Here is a 21,900-nt window from a genome sequence, read left to right as displayed (position 1 = left end):
ACAGTCTGAAGCTTTGATGTAACGTGGTGCCTGTGTTCTGTAGTCTGTTTTCTATGCCAAGGGACAACTTAAAGACTACAGAACACAGGGGCCATGGTACATCACAGTTTCAGTCTGTGTTACCTTGTGTCAGAGTGAAAATGTGGTCTCGGGCTGACGGTAAGAAGCAACAACAACATGTTGCATTTCTATGTTTGCTGCCTCGAGTGCAAATGTGGCAGTGGCAGTTTTGTTTTTATCGCGACAGCACACGGTGTACACGAGCCAAGAGTTACGATTGCACTAAACAGAAACATAGAAAACGAAAACATTTGCTCTCTCAGCTCAGGAAGAATGTGTGCTGCATGGAGTTTCAGTTAACTCTTACGGGACCATACATTACACCGCAGAGATCAATAGAGCAGCAGAGATCAGCAAAGACTAGCTATGTTGTCATGTGTTGTGTCAAACTATGACGGCTTTGTGGGCTGATTGGTAGCCTTTGTGGTTGCGTTGATCTTTATTTCATCCTCATTTTCACATTAAACGCAACACTATCATATTAGCGAAGGTGTATGAGGATGCGTTACATAACCATATGCGTTGTGGAAACTTCTCTACTTTCTGTCCCTCAAAGGACGGTAGTCCTCTCGGCGTCGTCCCCGACCCGTTCACCCTCCCGGAGGAAGTACAGACAACATCGTAAGGAACAAAGCAATGGTTTATTTTACCATTCCATGCAAACCGCAGGCTGGCTCGGCTCCGTTCCGTGACCCAGCTCCTCCCGAGAATGTCCCCGCGCTTTCTTCTCCAGTCTTTTTAACGTGGCAATCGCGCCATTCCAGCGCCCTCACTCTGGCACGTGTGTGGTCCTCCTCCGATTGCGAGCGGCTAATCTAATATGACACTGCCATACTGATAACCTCTGTTGCTCGAGATAACTCCGTGGCGGCCTTGATACAACCTGCTGTGAATCCCGACAGTAAACTTCTTCCTTCAGTAAACTTCTCGCCTGCGTTCCAAAACTAACTCCAGAGTAGAGCAGTCGCGTGACACGGTTGCACCACGTGAACATGGGGGTAGGTGCTCGTACGGGCGTGAGTACGATTCTCAACATGGCGACGGCAGACGACAGTGACGTTTCGGCCCCAGGACATCAGATCTGCTGGCCGCTGTTTCGCTTTCGTGTCTGTGTTGAATTCAGTATGGGGTCATCTACGTGTGTTCGTAAAGCACTCACGCCATTAATGTTGGGTATTCATACCGCGCAATTTGAGGAACGGTAGCGTTGTTCTGGTCCGCAGTTATCCCAAAAACGCGTAGAACCAGCTTTCAATCTTCACATACAGCGAGCTGATGTGTGTTGTACATATGGTTCCGTGCATGGTGCTCTGTAGAAAACATCGTCAGAAAATCCGCACTGGAATTTCAGGACGTCCTCCATGGTGCAGCCAAGACAAGGCTTTGACAGGCAAGCTCCAGCAAAAGCAGACGACAGCTTTGACGTCACTAGTCCTACCTACCCCCATCTGACAGGGGGTAGAGCGAGTTGACTCCAAGTAGCTATTCTCGAGGAGGCTACCCACTTTTGGAACGCGTCGTGACGTCATAGAGTAGGTTCTGGAACGCAGAGACCAGCTATCTCTCGGGTCTGTTCTGAAACGTAGCCCTCATAAACACTCAGTGTCCGAAGAGATTTTCTTGACTTAAGGGGTAATTTGATTAAAGTAGGGTAAAGTAGTTTATGCTGGGTATCGTAGTAATTGTGGATGAAATTATAAGATACGAAGGCAGAAAAAATAGGCGACGTCAAGTTGCCGGTGGTGAGTAAATCAAAGAGTGATATTAAACGGTAGGAACAACTTATTTATTTACACATGGTAAACAAGACTTTCGTGCACGAGACTGCACTTCTTCAGGTTACAAAAATGTAAACATGGTACAGGCACATATACAGGGTGTCCCAGAAAACGTGTCATTGAATTATAATAAAAAAACTACGCCACCTAAAATCACGCAGTCAACAGTATTTGTTCTTATTAGGTTTTTGCCACCTCCTAATGTGAATGTCATGTACTCCAAGTTTAATTATGTAAATATTTGCGAACTGAACTCGGAAATTTGCCAAGTAATGGTCACTTTTTTACCCCACCAATATGAAGAGCGTGCCGACTTCACTCAAATTCATGATAATTCATAGTGATATTCACGAGCTATCCCATCGGAAAAAATAGCCGAATATCATGCTTTTCGGAGCACCGAACCATAGCGCGCGATGACTTTTTGAGCGCAATCGCTCTCAGTGCGACGAAAGGAGGTTCCGAAGCCAACCCACAGAGTGATAGTAGAAAAATAACAGTTCCTAAAATTGGGAGAGGGAAAGCATTATCCCAGCGAAAGTCGGACGTGATAAGCCGTTCCTGTTTTATCTCTTTCTGCGATGTCGGGGAGGGCTGGGTTTCCAACCTCCTTTCGTCGGACTGACAAAGATTGCGCTGAAAAATTCATCGTGCGCTATTCTGTGCGACCTCCGTAGAGCATGATGTTCGGCTATTTTTTCCGATGGGATAGCTCCTGAATATGCCTGCCAATTATCATTAATTTGACTAAATTAGACACGCTCTTCACATTGGTGGGGTAAAAAAGTGACCTTTACTAGGCAAATTTCCGACTTAAGCTCGCAAAAATTTACATAATTAAACTTACGTTACACGACATTCACATGAGGAGGTGGCAAAAACCCAGTAAGAACAAATACCATTGACCGCGTGACTCTAGGTGGTGTAGTTTTTTTATTATAATTCAATGACACGTTTTCTGGGACACCCTGTATACAGTTGAAGGGGGAGTTCTGGCATGAGAGGGTAACAGGTTGATGGAAAGGATGCAAACAACAGATAAAAATCACAAGAACATAAATACAAAAGCAGGGGTATCAGAAGCGAAACAACGCGAGCCCAAGGGCCTATACACAGGAAACGAGAACACTTGTTGGTGACGTTCGAGGAATTAAGGATAAAAAGGGGGGGGGGGTTATGGCGTACCCGTAAATATAATTTTTCAAATAAAAGAAGATAATGATAAACACACACACACTACTCTCCAACTTCCACATTTTTCTTCGTTTGTCTCTCTCCTGAGACCACCTCCGTCTTCACTTTCTCACGGTCCACTGGTCACCTTTGTACTCCGCACCCGTGTCCTCATTCCGTCGCCATAACCCCCCCTTTTTATCCTTATTTCCTCGAACGTCACCAACAAGTGTTCTCGTTTCCTGTGTATAGGCCCTTGGGCTCGCGTTGTTTCGCTTCTGATACCCCTGCTTTTGTATTTATGTTCTTGTGATTTTTATCTGTTGTTTGCATCCTTTCCATCAACCTGTTACCCTCTCATGCCAGAACTCCCCCTTCAACTGCATATATGTGCCTGTACCATGTTTACATTTTTGTAACCTGAAGAAGTGCAGTCTCGTGCACGAAAGTCTTGTTTACCATGTGTAAATAAATAAGTTGTTCCTACCGTTTAATATCACTCTTTGATGAAATTATACTTAACCAGTGTTTGACTCAAGCAAACTTCACTGTATTTCAGGTTCACCTTGGCAATTACTATTTTATCCCCGTGGATAAATTCACCTACATTCATCGGGGAGCAACAGACATAAAGCTTGTCAAAGACCTGGCACGCCACCTCTGGACGCCAGAGGAAATGGCTACAAGAAGCATGACTGGCAAACTATGCCGCAGGCCGGGAGTGACCACTGGCTTGAAGTACCAGGCAACCCCTGAAAAGGTGGAGGCCATAACAAGTAAGCTATCTTTTTGTAGTAAGTGGGAGAGTCACTTGAGATTAGGTTATATGCAGAATGTAATGCCCTTCTAATGACCGCTTCCATACAGGACACCTTTATGCATGAATACCTCGCTTTTCCTTTAACAGATGGCCTCTCAACAGCCACACCACCGAGGTGCCGAAAGATGTGCGCATGAGAACTGTCCGAAAAACGCAAAGTGATTTTTTGCTGATGTTGCCCCGTATGGAAACCGGAGGAAAACACTACCATAAATAAAGAAACTATGTAACATTGCTAGGTTGTGAATGTCAAATTTATACAAAGGCGAACATCAAAACACAGGCTGTTGGGCAGGGCCTACCAGCAAGGCCAGTCTGCCAGTGACCTGACCAGTCTACCAGTATCGAGGCTGGTACCGGTAAAGCCAGTCTGCCAGTGAGCTGGCCGGTGTACGAGTATGGAGACTGGTACCAGTAAAGTCAGTGACAGGGAAGGATAACGGACGTATTTTCGTTACTGTTTCCATTTTCGTTACTGCTATATTTTCGTTTCCGTTATCCGTTTCTGATACCAGCTTTTAATTTCGTTTCTGTTACGTTTCCGTTACTGTTTCCGGTAATGGAACGGCTGTTACAGAGCTCCGGGAGGACAGCCCGTTCGGCTCTGTCAGCGCCCTGTTCTGCCCAAGTGTTGCTTCGGTGTTACGCGTACACACTACACGAGTAATTTTACGTCGTTGGGATGCGCACATCTTGCAAGATTTTTAAAGAAGTGTAGGAACATGTCTTCAGTCACTTTGAGTCCAGCAACCCAAGATGGGCGTAACCTTCATCCAATATCGCATTCATAGACGGACGCTCTCAGTAGTACACAATACTGCCATAGCCACTGTGAAATGAAGAAAGTAAGAAAATAAAAATAAAAAATCATATGGCTGTCATCCTCGTGCTATCGTGGAGTAGAGTGCATGGAGTCTATGTTGTGTAATTCTCATGTCTTGATATTGTGTAGGTATATATTTTGATTTGATTTGATTTGATTTGGGGTTTTTTTGGCGCAAGAGCAGCTCTGGCCATACTGCGCCAAGACAATGGTTAAATATAGCAAGCTTCCATATAGTTAAACAATTAAAAGCTGTGACTATGGCAATTTGATAATGAAGTGAATGATGAAAGTCACCCATGTGGGGTGTGAATGGGGTGTAGGTATATAGGTAATGTCACGAGTAGGCAAGCGAGTGATGCACCCTCGATATCCAACACTGCGCTTTGTTTCCATGTTCCCGTGTAGTAGAGTATTACAGCGAATGGAGACATGAAAGTACCAAAATGAAATGAAAAGTCACTGAAATGACATCGCACAACAGTAATAGCCATTACCCGAATTCAATACCGGTGATTATTTTAGTTTCCGTTTCTGTTTCCGGTAATGGAGGACAGTTGTATGCGTTTCCGTTTCCGTTATCGTTACTATCTCCAATTTCGGTAATATACCGTTTCTGTTTCCGTTACCATTACCGTTACCCTTCCCTGGTCAGTGACTATATTGGGTCAATAATCCGGTTTGACACTGCAGACTGGTTTCCGGTCTGCCCAGTGATACTGGTTTTTTCAACAGGGATGCGAAGGAGCGGCAGTGAAGAAAGGCTGCGAGACGGCGCCGCAAAGCTGAATCTGAGTAATCCCCAAAGGCTCGTTTGGTTGTGAATGCTGTCTTGTGATAGCGTTGTGTAGGGTCATGAGGAGGGTTGTGTAGTGTTTTTGAAGGGGAGTTGAGGGTTGAGTGGTGCTGTGAAGGGGAGTTCCCAAAGGGTTTTCAAGTTTTAAGGTCAATGCATTTCCGTCGGACCACCGATGGATCGACCATGATTTTTTCTTCTACCTTTCGCACTGAAGTTGTTCTGTCTACTTTGACATGAAAGCCCCAGGTCAGATTTTTCTCTACAGGAGGAAAATAGAATATGATTGGCTTCCGAATGGGAGTCGTTGATAGTAGTATGGAATGGACACACGCTACCGCCAACTCACAACTTGGTCTAAACACGATTTAATTAACAATTAGAGTTAATTGGGACCCCCACATTAATCAGCATCCTCCACAGAATCATTACACTAATCGGGGAGCATCTAACTCGTGTCCAGAACAAGCTGTAAGTTGGCAGCAACCTGTGTCCATAAAAAAAAATGATAGAAATAGAGTGGAACAAAACAATTTATTCGAAAATCAACGACGCCATGGTGAAGAAACCGCCCCAGAACACCCGATTGACCAGCGACCGCCATCTTGCTTGTTGACGGCTGGTAGTTGCAGAGATCGACGACAGGTGGCCACTTAGTTGCAAGGCATCACACCAGATGGTGCCACCATCATAGCTCTATGCGAGAAAGACAGAGGACATTTAGCAGCAGCAGTTAGACCTTTTCCACGCGCTCTCGCATGCCTAGACTTGTTGAGTAGTGTTGCAATTTTACTGCCGCTAGTATCTAACATAAGATGACAACCACAAAATGCTAGGCTCACAACGCTAAACATGAGTCAACAGGCTTGGCACACTACGGGTCACCGCTAAACAAGTCTAAACATGCGCGTACGGGGAATAAGACCTATTCATTATGGCAAACATGCGAGAAAAGGCTTAACACGAGCGCAGTAAAACAATGCGCAAACATCGGGCACTGCAAATCACTAACTTTTTCCCCCGCGGTGACGGTTCTTCCGATTCCGATGACAGCCAGGCACAAACTGAGCCGGCGCGGTGATGGGGGAGCGCCAAGGGAATTGAAGTGACCACCTCCATCGCAAACGTTCTTTCCTCGAAGGAGAGTGATGACGTGAAAGTGAAACTCATACTGCAAGTACTGTATCGCATACTCAAGCAGTATGGATTCGACCCCTACGACAATAAAAACAAGACGTCCCACGCTACAAATGACTGACTATTTGCCCCTCTCTCCAGAGGTGGACGAACAGGAAGCGGAAAGGGTCGTCTGGGAATTAAAGAAGGCTATTTCCTGGGATCGCAAGGGTTGTGTCTCCATGTCGGGCAAGCCCATCAGTCACTCCTCCTTTTATGAACTCGTCAGTTATTTGTTGCAACGTAAGACGGGGAAGAAACCTTTCTGGTTCCCCAACGTCTCGAAACTATTGCACCTGAATTCTCTGCACAAATCTCGAGCGCCTCAACAGCAGCAGTAGCAAGCCTCCATTGCGTGGACAACTCATGGAGGGATATGAGAAACCAGAGGGTGGTTTGGGGGGAGTGGACCGCTATAGAAAAGCGCGTCACATGAGCAAAAAGAAGGCTCTCACCTTAGAGCTGGACGCCTACACGCTACACCATCCGGTGAGAACAAAGTTTAATAGGAGACGCATCATCGCGCTCAAGATCAGTGACGTGTGACAAATGGATCTCGCCGACTTTTCAAAATACAAGAGGTTCAACGGTGGCTACCGCTACATTCTTGTGGCGATCGATTCCCTTTCCCGCTTTCTGCGCACGCTTTCGCTAAAGACGAAACGGCCTCGCCGAAATGAAAAGGGCCATGATAAGACTTTTTCGGGGAGGTAACGTGCCTACACGCATCCTTTGTGACTGAGGAGGGGAATCCTACAAGACCGTCAACAGGAATAGCTGTCACGAAAGAAGGTCTACGTGTATTCCACCTTCTCTCCCATAATCAAGGCATCGCAGGCAGAATGGGTCATACACACTTTACACGACAGAATATTCCGTTAGTAGCCGGAAACTACCACTTCATTTCCCTGCTTCCCAAGATCGTGCGCGACTACAACAAGATCAAACACAGGAGGTTGGGCATCACCCTGTCCGAAGTCATGCCCGAAAACGAATTGGAGCTGTTCAATAAGATAAAAGAGTATCCCATCGTACCCTCCGTGAAAAAGAAGCTCAAAGTGAGGCGATAGTGTGCTCTTTCATCCTCTCGTATTGGGGGCGAAGACGGGTCTCTAGAGATGCGCAATGAATAAAATAAAGAACAAAATGGCGTTCCTTCACGAATTTTTTGCGGACGATCTATTGAACAGATTTTTGTTCTGAAAACGGTTTTGGTATCTGGTGACCAAAGAGATCAGATGTTCGCATTGGAGCAACTTCGTAGCTTTTATAATTAAAAAGTTAATTATTGAAAGTTAATTAAGACATTGCCTTAGGAGTCTGTTAATGCCCCCCTAGGGAGTGCCCTTCAGCATGTGCTATATTGCAATTGATTTCATCTCAGAAAAAGTGATTGATATATTTTTAAAAATTCTGTTCACACTTAAAGTGGACAACCTGTATATACAAAAAATATTGAAGTGAGGAACTGCTTGGTGTATCAACACACCATCAGTGTAACATTTGTTTCTTACTTCTTTTCGTATGAGGTATATTTAGGACAGTGTACACGCCATTCATAGTCCACGACAATGTTAAACATTTTACAATAAGTGCCCTTAAGCCATTACACCCCAATTAAACCCTTCGCGATTCAGGTCTTATGAACAGCCTGTGAACTCCAGAAGTGCAATATCATTCTTCAGTGCAGCACTCTCACCCCCAACGCATTAACCTTATGCTTTCTTTTTAAAGTCATCTTCGGAAATCCACCTCAACCTTCTTTCGCCATTTGTTAGTTTATTCTTCATTTCCTAGTTTTTGCTTTTTTAGTTTATATATTCATATTTCATTGATTTTCTTTCTTTGCGGAATAGCAAGCTTCCCCCGTTTTTTTTTCCTTTCGTCTAATAAATATATCCCCCCCCTTCGTACACCCTTAACGCACCAATGTAGATGAGGACCCAAATCTCATCCATCCATGAGAGGATCAGCCTCGAAGGAGTGTAATATGACTGTGATCTGGGTGTATGCACTCAAAATACACCCCTCATACACTAACATAGGCATAAGAAACTTTAGTGTGTATGAGAATTCGAGGATCAGTGATTTATCCAGAACCCCCTGCACCCTCATCACACCTAAATGTTTGGCGAGACACCCCTAACTTTTTACCTGTGCAGTCACTACAATGTGGGAACCTTGCTATACCCCCAATTTTTTGCAACACCCCCACATGCTTGGGTTTCTCGATAAACCAAATGTCGGGTAATGTAAACATGAGGCACAAGCAGCATGAGTAAAATATGCGCTATGTAGAGACGAAGGCTTAGGAGGGGATGCGTTCCCTTGTTTTAGTTCCCGCCAATCCCTTTCCTCAATTTCCGTGTCGCAATGTGCAGTTGGTGTCTGTTGTTGGAGAACAGACACATTTACTTATTTCTACATCTTGTTCTTGTACATGTGGGTCATACGATCGACATGTACGAGGGGTGTTCAAGTCAAACCGGGACTTTCTGTTTCCTGAGTGTACAAATGGCTTATGCTAGTTATTTTTCGTAATTTTTACACGCGACAGGTCTCCACTTTCATCACGTGGTAGCCCAAAGAGTGTCCAAAACACTAGTGATGACCCAGGGAATATGTCGGATGCATAATACAACGTGTCACTTCCCCGCGCCGGGCTGGAGAGCCCCAAGCAGAGCGAAACAGCTGGTCTCGGCTGGGAGTGCACGATCAAATTGTAAACATATGCTCAGCGTGCAGCTACAGAGTTCGGCTATTTTTCTTTGTACCTGTACTTGCTGGCTTGCACTGCGGCCTCCACAGATGGTGCCGTCACCGTGGAACATTGACGTCTCGCCGAGACGCACCGTTCGCGCCGACCCAAGATCGCTGCGCCGGGCTGAAGAGCTCCTTGTAGAGCGAAGCAGCTGTCTTCAGCTGGGAGTGCACGATCGAATTGTAAACATATGTAAGAGGGGTGTTAAAGTCAAACCGGGAATTTTTCTCTCTCCTAAGTGTACAAATTGCTCGCGCTACTTCTTTTTCGTCATTTTCACACGGACAGGCCTCCGCGTTCACCACGCGGTGGTCAAAGCTTGTGCAAAACAGAAGACACGTGCTGGACAAGATGGCCGACAACAAGGTGACCGTGAACAGCGAATTGTCATGAAGTTTCTCGTGAATGAAGGCGCAAAGTCATCTGAAATTCACAGAAGACTTCAGGCTCACTATGGCCACGATACGCTTAGCCGCAGCAATGCGTTTGAGTAGTGCAAACGGTTCCGAGGCGGCCGTACATCAGTGCAGGACGATCCCGGCCGGGGCTGCTCAGAGCCCAGTGTCAGAGTTCCTGAGAACATTCAAACTTGTGGAGCGCCTGATCCGCAAGGACCAACGGATAACATGTCTCGAACTAGGTCGAAAGACAGACCTTTCTGTAGGAACGATGAACACTATCACTCATGAACACAGCCAGTTTCGGAAAGTTAGTGCCCGTTGGGTCCTGCGGCAGCTCTCCGTGTTTGACCGGCAGAGAAGACTGGAAATCTCCGAAGAGCTAAGGTACTGTTTCGACACTAAAGGACAGACGTTCCTTGATCGGATCATCACTTGCGATGAAACGTGGGTGCACGATTTCACTTCTGATTCTAAACGCTCATCAAAACAGTGGAAGCATACGGGCTCGCCAGCTCCCAAGAAGTTCCAAAGCACCCCGTCTGCGGGTAAGGTCATGGCCAGGGTTTTCTGGGACAAGGCTGGCGTTGTTCATGTTGATTTTCTGCACAGTGGTACCGCCATCAATAATGCATATTACTGCCAGGTTCTCAGGGATGTGCATAAGGCGCTGAAGCAAAAGCGGCCGGGCCTCATTACCAAAGGAGTCCTCCTCCTACAGGACACTGCACGCACGCATACCGCGCCTCTCACGACATGCACCTTACAGGAACTTGGCTGGGAGTTGCTGCCACGTCCCCCTTACAGTTAAGACCTCGCCCCCAGCGATTTCTATCCCTTCGAGCCGCCACTTCAGCTGTGACGACGAGGTCAAGGATGCGATGCGATCACGGCTGCTACGCGCCGGTAAGGATTTCTACGCTGCTGGCATCCAAGCCCTCGTGAAACGCTTGGACAGGTGCAGTAGTGCAGCTGGAGATCACGTTGAAAAAAAAAAACAATTTATCGCCTGTAAGTTCATTTTACTCTTGCGTAAAATGAAAAGTCCGGGTTTGACTTGAACACCCCTCATATATATTATACATATGCATCTCCACCAAATGTTAGGCGGCGAATAAGCCGAGAGGGAAAGGCAGCTTGGCGAGAGACAGCTTTGATTTAATGGCAGCCAAGCGAAAGAATGCAGGTGCTCCGAAACTCGCGCCAGTGGAATGAACGTGTAGTATATTTCTATTGTTGGGAAAAACCCATGTGACCTCTGAGGTCGGGCCAATCGTTGGGCCTCGGTAGTGTAGTTTTTTGCTTTGTTTTATTTTGTCTCCCTGGGTGACGTAAAGCGACGCTGCCGAGGCCTTCTTTTTCCCTTTCCCCTCTGTTCTCTCCCCCGCTTTGGCGGTTCTGGATTTTCGTTCGCATCCAGTGAATAAATAAAACGCGGAAGCGTTGGCTCTTTCCGTTGCACAAGGTGCTTTATTTTTCGGGATTGGTATTCCAAATCACACATATGCAGTCTTCTGTATCTGCGCCAAACACAAACTTCACATGAACATTGTTTGATAGCAAAATCTCGGTGAAACAGGGGAAGTCAAGTCTGAAGTTCGAGTAATATGCCGAAGCAACTTCGCATTCACTGTTAGCTGATATGTCTCACGTGGAAGATTTCACAGTAGATCAGTAAATTCACTGCACAGGCACACACATTCACAAATCCAGCATGACAGAAAACATGTCCATATTCCTTTGCTGCTTGTGTAGTCTCACATGTCAAGGCTGACCCGTCACAAAGGAACCTGTGCAGCTGCTAAGCTGAAAGATGATGTTCCAACCACTCAGAGTGGCTTATCCATTCTACTGCATCCATGCAGATGCTTTTCTGAAGCAGATATGAGTTGAGCAGTACCTAGTTGATACCTGAGCAAGAAAGACCAGAACAGGGATCAGAAAACGTGAAAACTAAAAATTCTACCGGCCGAAATGTTGCGTATATGCCACAGGTGTGGTGTTATGCTATGCTGCTACGCTAAGCGGCAGAATGGAATAGGAACTGACTTACCTGCCATGGAGTGGAAAAACACAGTATTGATCCTTCTTGAATCGTTGTCGCACCAAGCAAGCGAAGCAGACCTGCCTTCCACTTATCTATCACTGAATTTACTTGCAGAAGTATCCAGAGGATTCGAGTTTTGCAGAGTCGGTATCGACGGGCACTAAAAACCATCCAAAGGGGTACCCGCAAAGATGCTTTGCGTGCGTCCGTGCTGCACAATATTTCGAAACTTTACGGCGAGCGGCGAACTTTAGGCGAACGTTACGGCGCGTAAGCCGGCGGTGCCGGCTTACTCGCGCCACGAAAATGTTATAATTCCAAACCGACCAATGAGCGCTCGGATACTGGGGGAGCGGCCGCAGGAGCCAATGGGATGCTCTCGGCAGAGAACTCGCGCTTCGACGTAAAAATTTTGACATTTCATGACGTTTGATGACGCGAATGGCTCGCAGCGCCTCACTTTAGTCCGCAAGTGAACTCGCGATCTTCATACCCTTGCTCGCGCTAAATGGCCGTTGGCGATGAGCGTGGCGATGGTTCTCCCTCACAATATATATAAATATGTGCTGAAAGAAAACGGGAGGCACACAACGAAGGTATAGGAAGTAAGAAAAAGGGGGAAAGTTATTTATTTACATGTGAAAAGTTAACGGGCGATATACTATGAAACTTTGGAAAGAACGGTCGACGTTGCGGCGGAAGCTCCGCCTTTGTCAGGACTAAGGGGTGACAATGACTGCTTGGAGCTTTTGCACGTGTCTAGAATGACGTCCGGATCAGGAGGTCCCGCTGTCAATAGGTCAAGTCCAGGAATGTTGTGTGATGTCTCGGTGATGTCATCGTCCTTGGAGTCGTGGAGGGGGCGTTGTCAGGACCCCAGCTGAAACGAAAAGAAAAAAGAACCAGTACCTTATCTAAGTAGTTAAACTTCTTATTGTTGACAGTGCACCAGGGTATTTGTTTATGGCAGACTGCAATTTGTAAATATTTAGCCTTGCAAGTTGACAGAGCGACGAGCTGTTGCCTTGTGGACCGCCAGCTGACCGCTCCCTGTGACAAGGTATAGACATCAGCGCTTCTGGATCTTCCTGTGTCGTTTTCGTTGAAGCTCGCGTCTGTGCAGCCTGAAATTGGCTCCTGACATGCAGCGTAAGTTATTCCTACGTCACGGGTTCCCTTCAGGTAACGAAGTATTCGTTTGGCCATTCGCCAGTGATTTTGCGTGTGGCTTGAATTAAACTGGCTCAAGTAGCTGGTGGCAAATGCAATGTCTGGTCGGGTACCTTGAACCAAGTACATCAAGCTGCCTACGAGAGTCTGGAACGAAACATTGGGGCTACTCTCGACAACCTCAGGTTCTGCGTTTTCATTCTTCGGACATGCATCCATTGGCGTTTTGACGAGCTTACAGTCTTTCATATTAAAACGTTTTAAAATCTCGTCGATGTACTTTGTCTAGCTATAATGGTCAGCGTCCTCCGCTCTTTATCATGCTGTACTTGAATCCCTAAGATGTAAGTGGGCTCTCCCAGGTCCTTCAGTTCCAGTTCTCTTGCTCTGTTCCTAATCGAGGTCTTGGAGGTAGCCATCATGAGCATGTCATCGACATACACACTAAAAATCACCCTTTCACGTCGTCCTTTGGATAGTACGTAGACACATCTGTCGGCTTCGAGTCTTCTGTAGCCCTGTCTCCTCAGGAGACTGTCAAGCGTCAGGTACCATGTTCTTCCCGACTGCTTCAATCCGCAGAGTGCCTTTTTCAAGAGACAAACTTTGCCGTCTGACGCAGGGTACCCCAAAGGCGGTCCGTGTAAACGGTTCCTTCGAGCGTTCCATGTAGGTATGATGTTTTGACGTCCAGTTGACGCATTACCATATCTTTCTCCAATCCGATAGCGAGAAGTGTTCGTAGACTCGTGAGCTTAACTGCCGGCGAAAAAGTTTCAAAGGAGTCCACGCCTTCTCTTTGCGAAGCTCCCACGGCCACAAGAGGTGCCTTGTACTCTGCCTACCTTGTACTAATGCGTCCCTCTTGATGCGAAATACCCATTTTGATTTGACGGCTTTTATGTCCGGTTTTCTTGTTAGTAGCGTCCAGGTGTTCATGTGATGGAGAGCAGAAAGTTCCTCTTCCATATGGCTTCGAAACACTGTTCCTTTTTGGTGAGCGCATGGCTTCGTCATAGGATCGTGGGTCGGTTTGCTCCTCCGTCACCATTTCACAGTAAGTGACCTTTCTTGGGTCAACTTGTAGACGATTAGGTGGTCTACTTATCCGGGCACATCGTCGTAACGGGGGACTTGGGGAAGCCTCCTCGGTGTCAGTATTCTGATCCTCTCCATCTCCCTGTGAAGTATGGTCATCGTGACTATCAACGCTGTCTTCGATCTCCGCGGCATCTTGGCTTGTGTCTACGTGCTCTGCACTGGCAGCTTCTCCGATGATTGGGACGTCAACAGTTTCTTGCTGCTCTCTCATTGCGCTGAGGCGCTGGGAGTCATAACGAAGGTCGTCTAACTGTTCAGTTATGTACGAGCCTGCATCCAGGAGGGTTGACCCGCGTTGCTCTTCAATGAACTTGACGTCTCTGCTTGCGAAAAATTCACCTTTTGTTGGATCGTAGAGACGATAGGCCTTTTTATCGTGGCAGTAACCCACGAAAATGGCTGGTCTGCTTTTCCTGTCCAGTTTGGTGCGCTGCTTTTCAGGTATCCATGCGTATGCGAGGCATCCGAAAGCCTTGAAATACCGTACAGATTGATATCTGCCTGCACTGTAAAAAATTTCACCGTAAAATAAACGGGCAAATGCAAGGAAAGTTGGCTGCCAAACATTGACAGTGTTTTTTATGGTGGTCCTGTATAAGTTGTGCACGTGAAAAAATACTGCATTGGCCAGTAATTTTAACTGGTATATGCCGTGTACCCCTATCGTACTGTGCCCGTCCCTGGAGCCCCTCTTTTTCTTTTCTACATATTGTCGTAGCAATGACAGCAGTTTAAGCAATGACCATGCGCAACACATTGTGCTGTTTGTCACATTGGATTTATTTTCTATGTACATAGTGATGAAAATGCGCCAGCCACTTCTGGCATCAAAACCCTGCAAAGAGAAATGAACTTGTTACAGGGAGCCGGGCAATAGACATGCAGTGATACTCACCGTTTATTTTTTCAAAGGAAGAACCAACGAAGGAACCATGTGCACCCATGAGTCAGTTCTGGCATCAAAACACTGCAAAAAGAAAGGAAACTGTTACAGGGACCAGGGCAATTGATATGCAGTTATACTCACCGTTTATTTTTTCAATGGAAGAACATACGAAGAAACCATGTGCACCCATCACTCAGCTCTGGCATCAAACCACTGCAAAGAGAAAGGAAACTGTCACAGGGAGCAGGGCAACTGACATGCAGTTATACTCACAGTTTATTTTTTCAAATGAAGAACATACGAAGGAACCATGTGCACCCATCAGTCAGCTCTGGCATCAAAACACTGCAAAGAGAAAGGAAACTGTTACAGGGAGCAGGGCAATTGGCATGCAGTTATACTCACCGTTTATTTTTTTCAGAGGAAGAACGTACAAAGGAGCCATGTACACCCATCAGTCAGCTCTGGCATCAAAACACTACAAAGAGAAAGGAAACTGTTACAGGGAGCAGGGCAACTGACATGCAATTATACTCACCGTTTATTTTTTCAAAGGAAGAACATACGAAGGAACCATGTGCACTCATCAGTCAGCTCTGGCATCAAAACACTGCAAAGAGAAAGGAAACTGTTACAGGGAGCAGGGCAGTTGGCATGCAGTTATACTGACCGTTTATTTTTTCAAAGGAGGAACCTATGAAGGAACCATGTGCACCCATCAGTCAGCTCTGGCATCAAAACACTGCAAAGAGAAAGGAAATTAGACTCACCATTTTATTTTTTCAAAGGAAGAACATAAGAAGGTGCACACAAAACGCGGACACGGCACGGAACTTCTTCTGGCAGCGTTCATAAGGACATCTGATCATGACCCTCTCGTATATGCTACTTCATATGCGACGCTATCTCTATATTCGTAGTGAACAGACGCGAACACGAATGGACGTGACATACTTTCGTGGTTTCGGAGAGCAAATCGATTCGAGGCGACCGCCCTGGTGTGTTCTTGTAACGTCCCAAAATGTGACATATGAGTTTTGCATAGCTCGCCGCCGTGTACACACATAATGCATGACAGCACGGTATTCTGCTCGCTTCATGTACACCTCTACAGTGGTCAAGTAGCCCATCAGAGTGTTAAAAACACAAGGGCACCTTCCGCAACGATACATTCAATGAGAGCGCCTTGATCACGCTACGAGCCAGGACGCATGACACACGGAGGTCTGAAACTAGGGAGACGCTCCACAACAAGCGCGAGCCACGATTTACTGGTGTCCCATAAGCTGAACAAAAATCGGGCATACGGTGCACCACGCTCAAATCGCAAAGAACAGGATGTACGAACAGAAATGTGCTTACCTGACTACGTGCATTCACGAGATTTACAACGACCGCTTCGTCCTCCTTCGTCAACGATTGTCCGCGCACGATGTTCCGCCAGCTCTCCACAACTCCCCATAGAGCCCATAGTATAGGTAAATTCACACAACACTGGGCACACGACGAATGAGAATGCAGCGATTGCTCCCTCAAACCTCCAATCAGAAGCCTTTCCGTCCTGCTAGCAGCCTGACCGGTTCAGGCTGTTGCTGGCTTCTGCTTTCTATACTGCCCTGCACTGCCTACGCCGCCTACCCCTGACCTCTAGGTCTACTAGCTTTCATGCGCACCGCAAAGTTATTTCGTGATCCCCAAACAACTGTGAAATGTGTCGTAACGAACAGAAATTTATTTGAGTCATTATACTGACACAATCGGCAGGTTGACGCATTTACATGCACGGAGCGTACTGAGTCCATTGCGGAGCGCTTCCTGGCACACTGGAACAAAGTTCAAACTTGCAAAGCACGCATATTCCGCACGCTTATTCCCAGCAACGAACAACTGTCACATGCTTGCGCACAATCTCTTGATCATCATGTCCTTGCCTGCTACACGTCAAACAGAAAATAATGCTGCTTCATGAATCATTTTCTTGTCACCGCTATGCAAATCTGACGGCGCTCGAACGTGTTCATCAAGCTAAAATTCACGACAACACTTCAGTTTGAAATCCGATTGGCTGCTTGTAGACCGATGCTTGTGTCGAGAACGTCGAGAAACAGTACAAAACGATCAAAGACACCATAATACACGGATAAGACGGCGAACGCACTTGCCTCCCAACGAAAGACACCGCCGACCAGGCGTCCACTGTTAAAATTTCAAACGAAACCGCCGAGGGAGCACGCAGCACTCAGGCGAAGAAGCGCGAAGTGCTGTTTTCAAAATCCGGCAACCAATCCGAACACACCTCTGGCGTTCGACCAATGGAGAGGCACGGATTGCTCCGTGCGCAGTAACACGCATTTTCATACAAATCTTGCGAGAGCTGGAGGGGAGGCTGGTTCCGCTTCCGGCGGCTGCGAATGACACTTGGCCTTCGGGAGAGGAAAATCAGTTGCGCTGCGCATGCGCTAGAAGTGATGTCACGTGTCTCTCTTTGCCGCCGCCGTGCCGTCTGCTCGCTTCGCGTGCGCATGCGCTAGCAGACAGCGGTTTGTTTGCTTGAGGATGAGATTTGTGGCTTGTGGTAGCGGTGAAGCAACTTTGCCAAATATTCCGTCAACTTCCTCGCTGGATGTCCCGCTCGTCCGTCGATGTTCAACAGGTAAGGGGACGTTTCAGCAACGCCTGCGAGTTTCATGCTCGCGGTTCAAAAGGTGAGGGCGTCTGTACAAAATTGTTCAATGGGCCGCTCTGTTACTATACAGATGCAACAAGTGCCAGTCCAGTTTTTCTCAGCTGCACCCTCTCAGTTCAGGCAGCAGCAGTACCAGGTGTATGTACATAACTTCCAAGTGAATTAAGACGCACGAGTGCAATTCTGAAGCTGGTAAGTACGTCTCATGCTACACACCATTCGCGTTCAACGCTCTTATTTTGCATGTGTTGTAGCAAATGATTCAGTGGCATAAATCGGCAGACTGGTGCGGAATGTACACCCATAGTGCCAAGTTGGGCTAATTCTCGTCACGTGTTCGTAAAACCTGTGTAATCGGACTGTCTAATTGTCACCTGTTCTATCTTTGCACCGAAGTCGGTATATGAGTAAGAAATATCGTGGTTTCGGCAATTATCAGTAATCGTTCGTTGTGCTTAATGATTCCTATTATTTTGTGTTTGTGTTTTTACTCAGAATTATCATTCTTAACTGGAGCAACAAAATTACGAAACACATGAGGATTGTGTTGAAACTGAGGACATTGCTTATTTTTATTGATTTCAGATTTTCAGGCATGGAGAGAAGAAATGCGCAGGATGCAGCCAAGAGTCATTTTACTAAAGGCACAGGGGTAAAAAGATTGAAAGATGGAGGTTTAAAGTGTTATTATATTTGTAACTGAGCAGGTGCTTTTATAGAGAGGACACATAAAAAGAAATAAGGTCCATAAAATCACAAGGTTCCGTCGGGCGTGGGGAGACCTGCCTTGCTGATATGTCTGCAATGTTCCAAACTGGCAAGGTCTCGTTTGTCTTCCAGTCTTCCTACTATGCACATGATTTTGGGGCTGTCCCACACCCCACTGACAAAAACAGAGGAAGATGCAATAGAGGTGGCCCGTGCAGGCACTTGTAAAACACTATGTTGTACTGGAATGTCCTTTTTTTACCTTCAAGAAACTATTTGTTTATTTTAGGGAAACTATGTGACGGCATTGCAGGTGTGCTGGATGGCTGGTGACGGGTGTGCTGGATGGCACATTTCAAATGATCCAATTCACCTCACTACAAGGCAGTACTTGTACACCACCATGAGGGACTATAATATATGTTACGGTGAGAGGAAACACGACGACAATCAAAACAGTGTTGCGCTGTTCAGTTCTATCAGAGCCCAAACAAACAGTCCAGTGCTTTCCGTCACACACAAAGGCAAGAAGGATTATCCTACTGTCTTTCAATGAGGAAATACTGACTTGTTGCAAGATGAGGATTTCTTTCTAGTTCTCATGACAGGTATGCAAAAACAGCTGTTAAGGAATTTGAGCACCAACAAAAGTGTGATGAACATAGGAGGAGCAGGAAAGCTAGCTGGTGTTGACTTGATGTTAATGCCGAAGTGTACTCTTTTTACCCTGTCTCTCTTGCACTTTGTGTATTAAATCTTCATTGCTGGTTCGTGTGTCTATGTGTTCGTATCGTCCTGTGTTCGTCCTGTGTTTTCCCTCAAACTCAAGGCAATGTTAACATCAAAAGAAAAGTGTGCATAGATTCTACACATAGCACCACAGATGGGTCATTCAGTGTGATAGTTGTGTACTGCCACTTCATACATTTTGGGTAATGGTTGAGGTGAAACACTTTACAGCAATGCATGCTCTCCTGCATTGACTTTTCAACTGAAGACAATATGCCCCATTTTGAGCTTGGTCTGGGGTGTATTACAGAAGGTAAATACATTTAAGTGTGGTGACATACATACACATAACACACAGAATTGGCAATTTGTATATCCTATAAAGTGGAAATCTTGTAGAAAAAATTGTGTTAATATTCTGCCAATAAGAAGTGGAATAAACTTTCCACTCACTGCACTAGGCAGATTGTTTTATTCTGTGTGTGTATATCTCTCCAGTACTGAGTACTCTTTTGCAATATAACGAGACAACTGCCCCTGTTATGGTGCCCCTGAATGATGGTATTGTTTTCTTCAGCTGCAACAGATGCTTTTTACCATGAAAATACTAACATCAGTTGGCATTGCACGCATAAAGCCTTGGTGAGCTCAAAGCTGCTGTGTGTATTCTTGCGAATGATTTATCTAAGGAAATGTACACCCTTCCAACAACCATGAGCAAACTCTTCATGACTATATAATGCATAATTATTTAATTAGATTAAAGGACAAATATATTGCCATCACACCAGCTCAATTGTAGTCTTTCGTTATCATCAAAAGTATGGTGGCCGGGGTACATGACTCTCATCAACATTCTGATAATGTAATTCGCATACAATGTTCGGTCACTGTTAAATTTTTCATGCACATCAGTACGCCTTGTATATTCAATTTTGCCTCTATCTTGTCTCATGATGGTGTTTCCTTTCCGTGCGGTAGCCAGAAAATATTATGGGGGGTTCTATGGGGACCTCCCAGATGCACTACCAAAGGTACGATCTTGGGCGTTTGAACCCGTCTGGCTATGCCCCTGTTGGCTATGCTATGCTAAACCTGCTTTGACACTACTGAACAAAAATGCCAAACAACTCCGCTTTGTCTCAACAAAGATGCAAGGAGTTAAAACGGGTGCAGCTGTGTGAAAGCCAACCACTGCAGATACGCAAATAAGAACAGTTCTGGAACCTGATGTTCGAACAGCTACTGGGAATTCAGAAGATCATACTATACTAAAATAACTAGCACAATCACATATGTTTGTATGTTCATGCGTTTTGCCTCAGCAACTGAGTTCCAATGTATGCTTGATTGCATTTATTTAGCTTTTGTTTCATGAGAGGTAAAAGTCTTCAAGATATTGCAAATCTATATTGTAAATCTACTCAGTATTGGCCAGTTAGATCACACAACTTGGTTGATTCATTTTATCAAGCTTTGTTTCACACCTCAAGGAAACGCTCTTTGGTAACTTCAGTGAGCCAAACACGCAGTCCAGGTCCAGTTTTGGATATTTTTACTGGTCTCGTTGGCAATACATTGTTCCAAAATACCACAAATTCCAGCTGGACACCATATCAATGAGCCTGTTGCCTTGCACTTCATCGGAGCGGCCCCCTGCTGGCTAGCAGGAAGATATCGAATAAGAAACAGGTGACTGGCTGTTCTGTGCACCTCTCAGTATGTGTGGCCGCGTCTGTTTGCTGCTAGGGTGTCACTCCCATGAGGAAATGCAACACCCTGGTGCTCCATAAACTTTTGTCCCAATCTGTTCGAATATTGATGCACAGATGGTGTGAACAAAGCCATAGCAGCAGGGCAGTTTTCAGAAGCAGCTTTGCAACCAGATTCCAAGAGTGTGCAAGATAGCAGGAAATACACCCAGCCATAGGATTTCTGTTGAATTCATGCTTAAGGACCTTCACATCTACATCATTTACTCATGAATGCAGCACTGTCAGGTGACAACACATGACAGTCCATTAATGCTTTGAACATGCATTGAGCTTTACCCTCTGGTTGGGCGTGAAACAATGAATTTTTCAACAGCTCATGACCCACAGTTTGAGAAACACTTCTCTACGCATTCGTTCCAACAATAATCTGGCATCCTTCAAAAACACCATCAAACAGGACTTTTCTGCTGATACGTAGGATGACATGCAATTACTTTTTGATTATGTGCATTTCTCAGCTGTGCAATATCTTTGCTATTTGTTTCTTATATTTGTCATGCGTTCTTGGTATTTCTGTTCCCCTGAAATTGTGTGTACGTTTGCATTGAATGTGTCTTGGACTGTTCAACAGGGCTTGCCCAGTATCAGTATCAGAGTATACTGTCATGGAATAACAATAAAAACCTGAAAACTGAAAAAAAAAATAATCTGAAACGCATCTCTCTGACTGATTCCTCTAATAATCTCCTCATAAATGCTCGATGAATGATAGTTCATGTAACCACTCCTCTGGTTGCGTGGCACAGGATATGCACCTTGAAGATGTCGTTGTGAATAGAAACAAGCTGTAACAGGCAGAGGAAGTGTGGTGAACCTACGAGTTTGTTGTTGCCTTGAATGGGCAATCATCGCTTAGAAGTAAAACTTATTTATGTTGACTACTGCCTTCAAAGTCGAACAATAAATTTTGTCATGTTCTGCACTTGTCTTGATAAACCGGAGTTCACCCAAATGACTTTCTTCAGCATTTTTACAAGAGCAACCTTTTGGGAAGAAATAGGCAGCAAAATCTC

General features: G+C 45.7%; 1 protein-coding gene and 1 long non-coding RNA gene across 3 annotated transcripts; one reads left to right on the top strand and one right to left on the bottom strand.

Annotated features, from left to right (window-relative positions):
• The first annotated feature begins 9,840 nt into the window (after window positions 1-9,840).
• Window positions 9,841-10,596, top strand: LOC135371696 (histone-lysine N-methyltransferase SETMAR-like). Its single transcript, XM_064605669.1, has one exon. It carries the CDS (start codon window positions 9,841-9,843, stop codon window positions 10,594-10,596), a length of 756 nt encoding a protein of 251 aa, XP_064461739.1.
• Window positions 10,597-12,081: 1,485 nt separating this feature from the next.
• LOC135371658 (uncharacterized) lies at window positions 12,082-15,468 on the bottom strand. Of its 2 annotated transcripts, XR_010415681.1 has the most exons (5): window positions 15,395-15,468; window positions 15,263-15,334; window positions 15,131-15,202; window positions 14,999-15,070; window positions 14,866-14,938 (listed from the first exon to the last, which is right to left on the bottom strand). It is a non-coding gene; the product is annotated as an uncharacterized LOC135371658 (long non-coding RNA). The 2 variants fall into 2 exon arrangements; XR_010415682.1 differs by lacking the exons at window positions 14,866-14,938; window positions 14,999-15,070 and adding an exon at window positions 12,082-12,712.
• Window positions 15,469-21,900: the final 6,432 nt, after the last annotated feature.

This window comes from Ornithodoros turicata, unplaced genomic scaffold (assembly GCF_037126465.1).
Source record: "Ornithodoros turicata isolate Travis unplaced genomic scaffold, ASM3712646v1 Chromosome12, whole genome shotgun sequence".
NCBI lineage: Eukaryota > Metazoa > Arthropoda > Arachnida > Ixodida > Argasidae > Ornithodoros > Ornithodoros turicata.
This window is presented reverse-complemented; position numbering and strand designations above follow the sequence as displayed.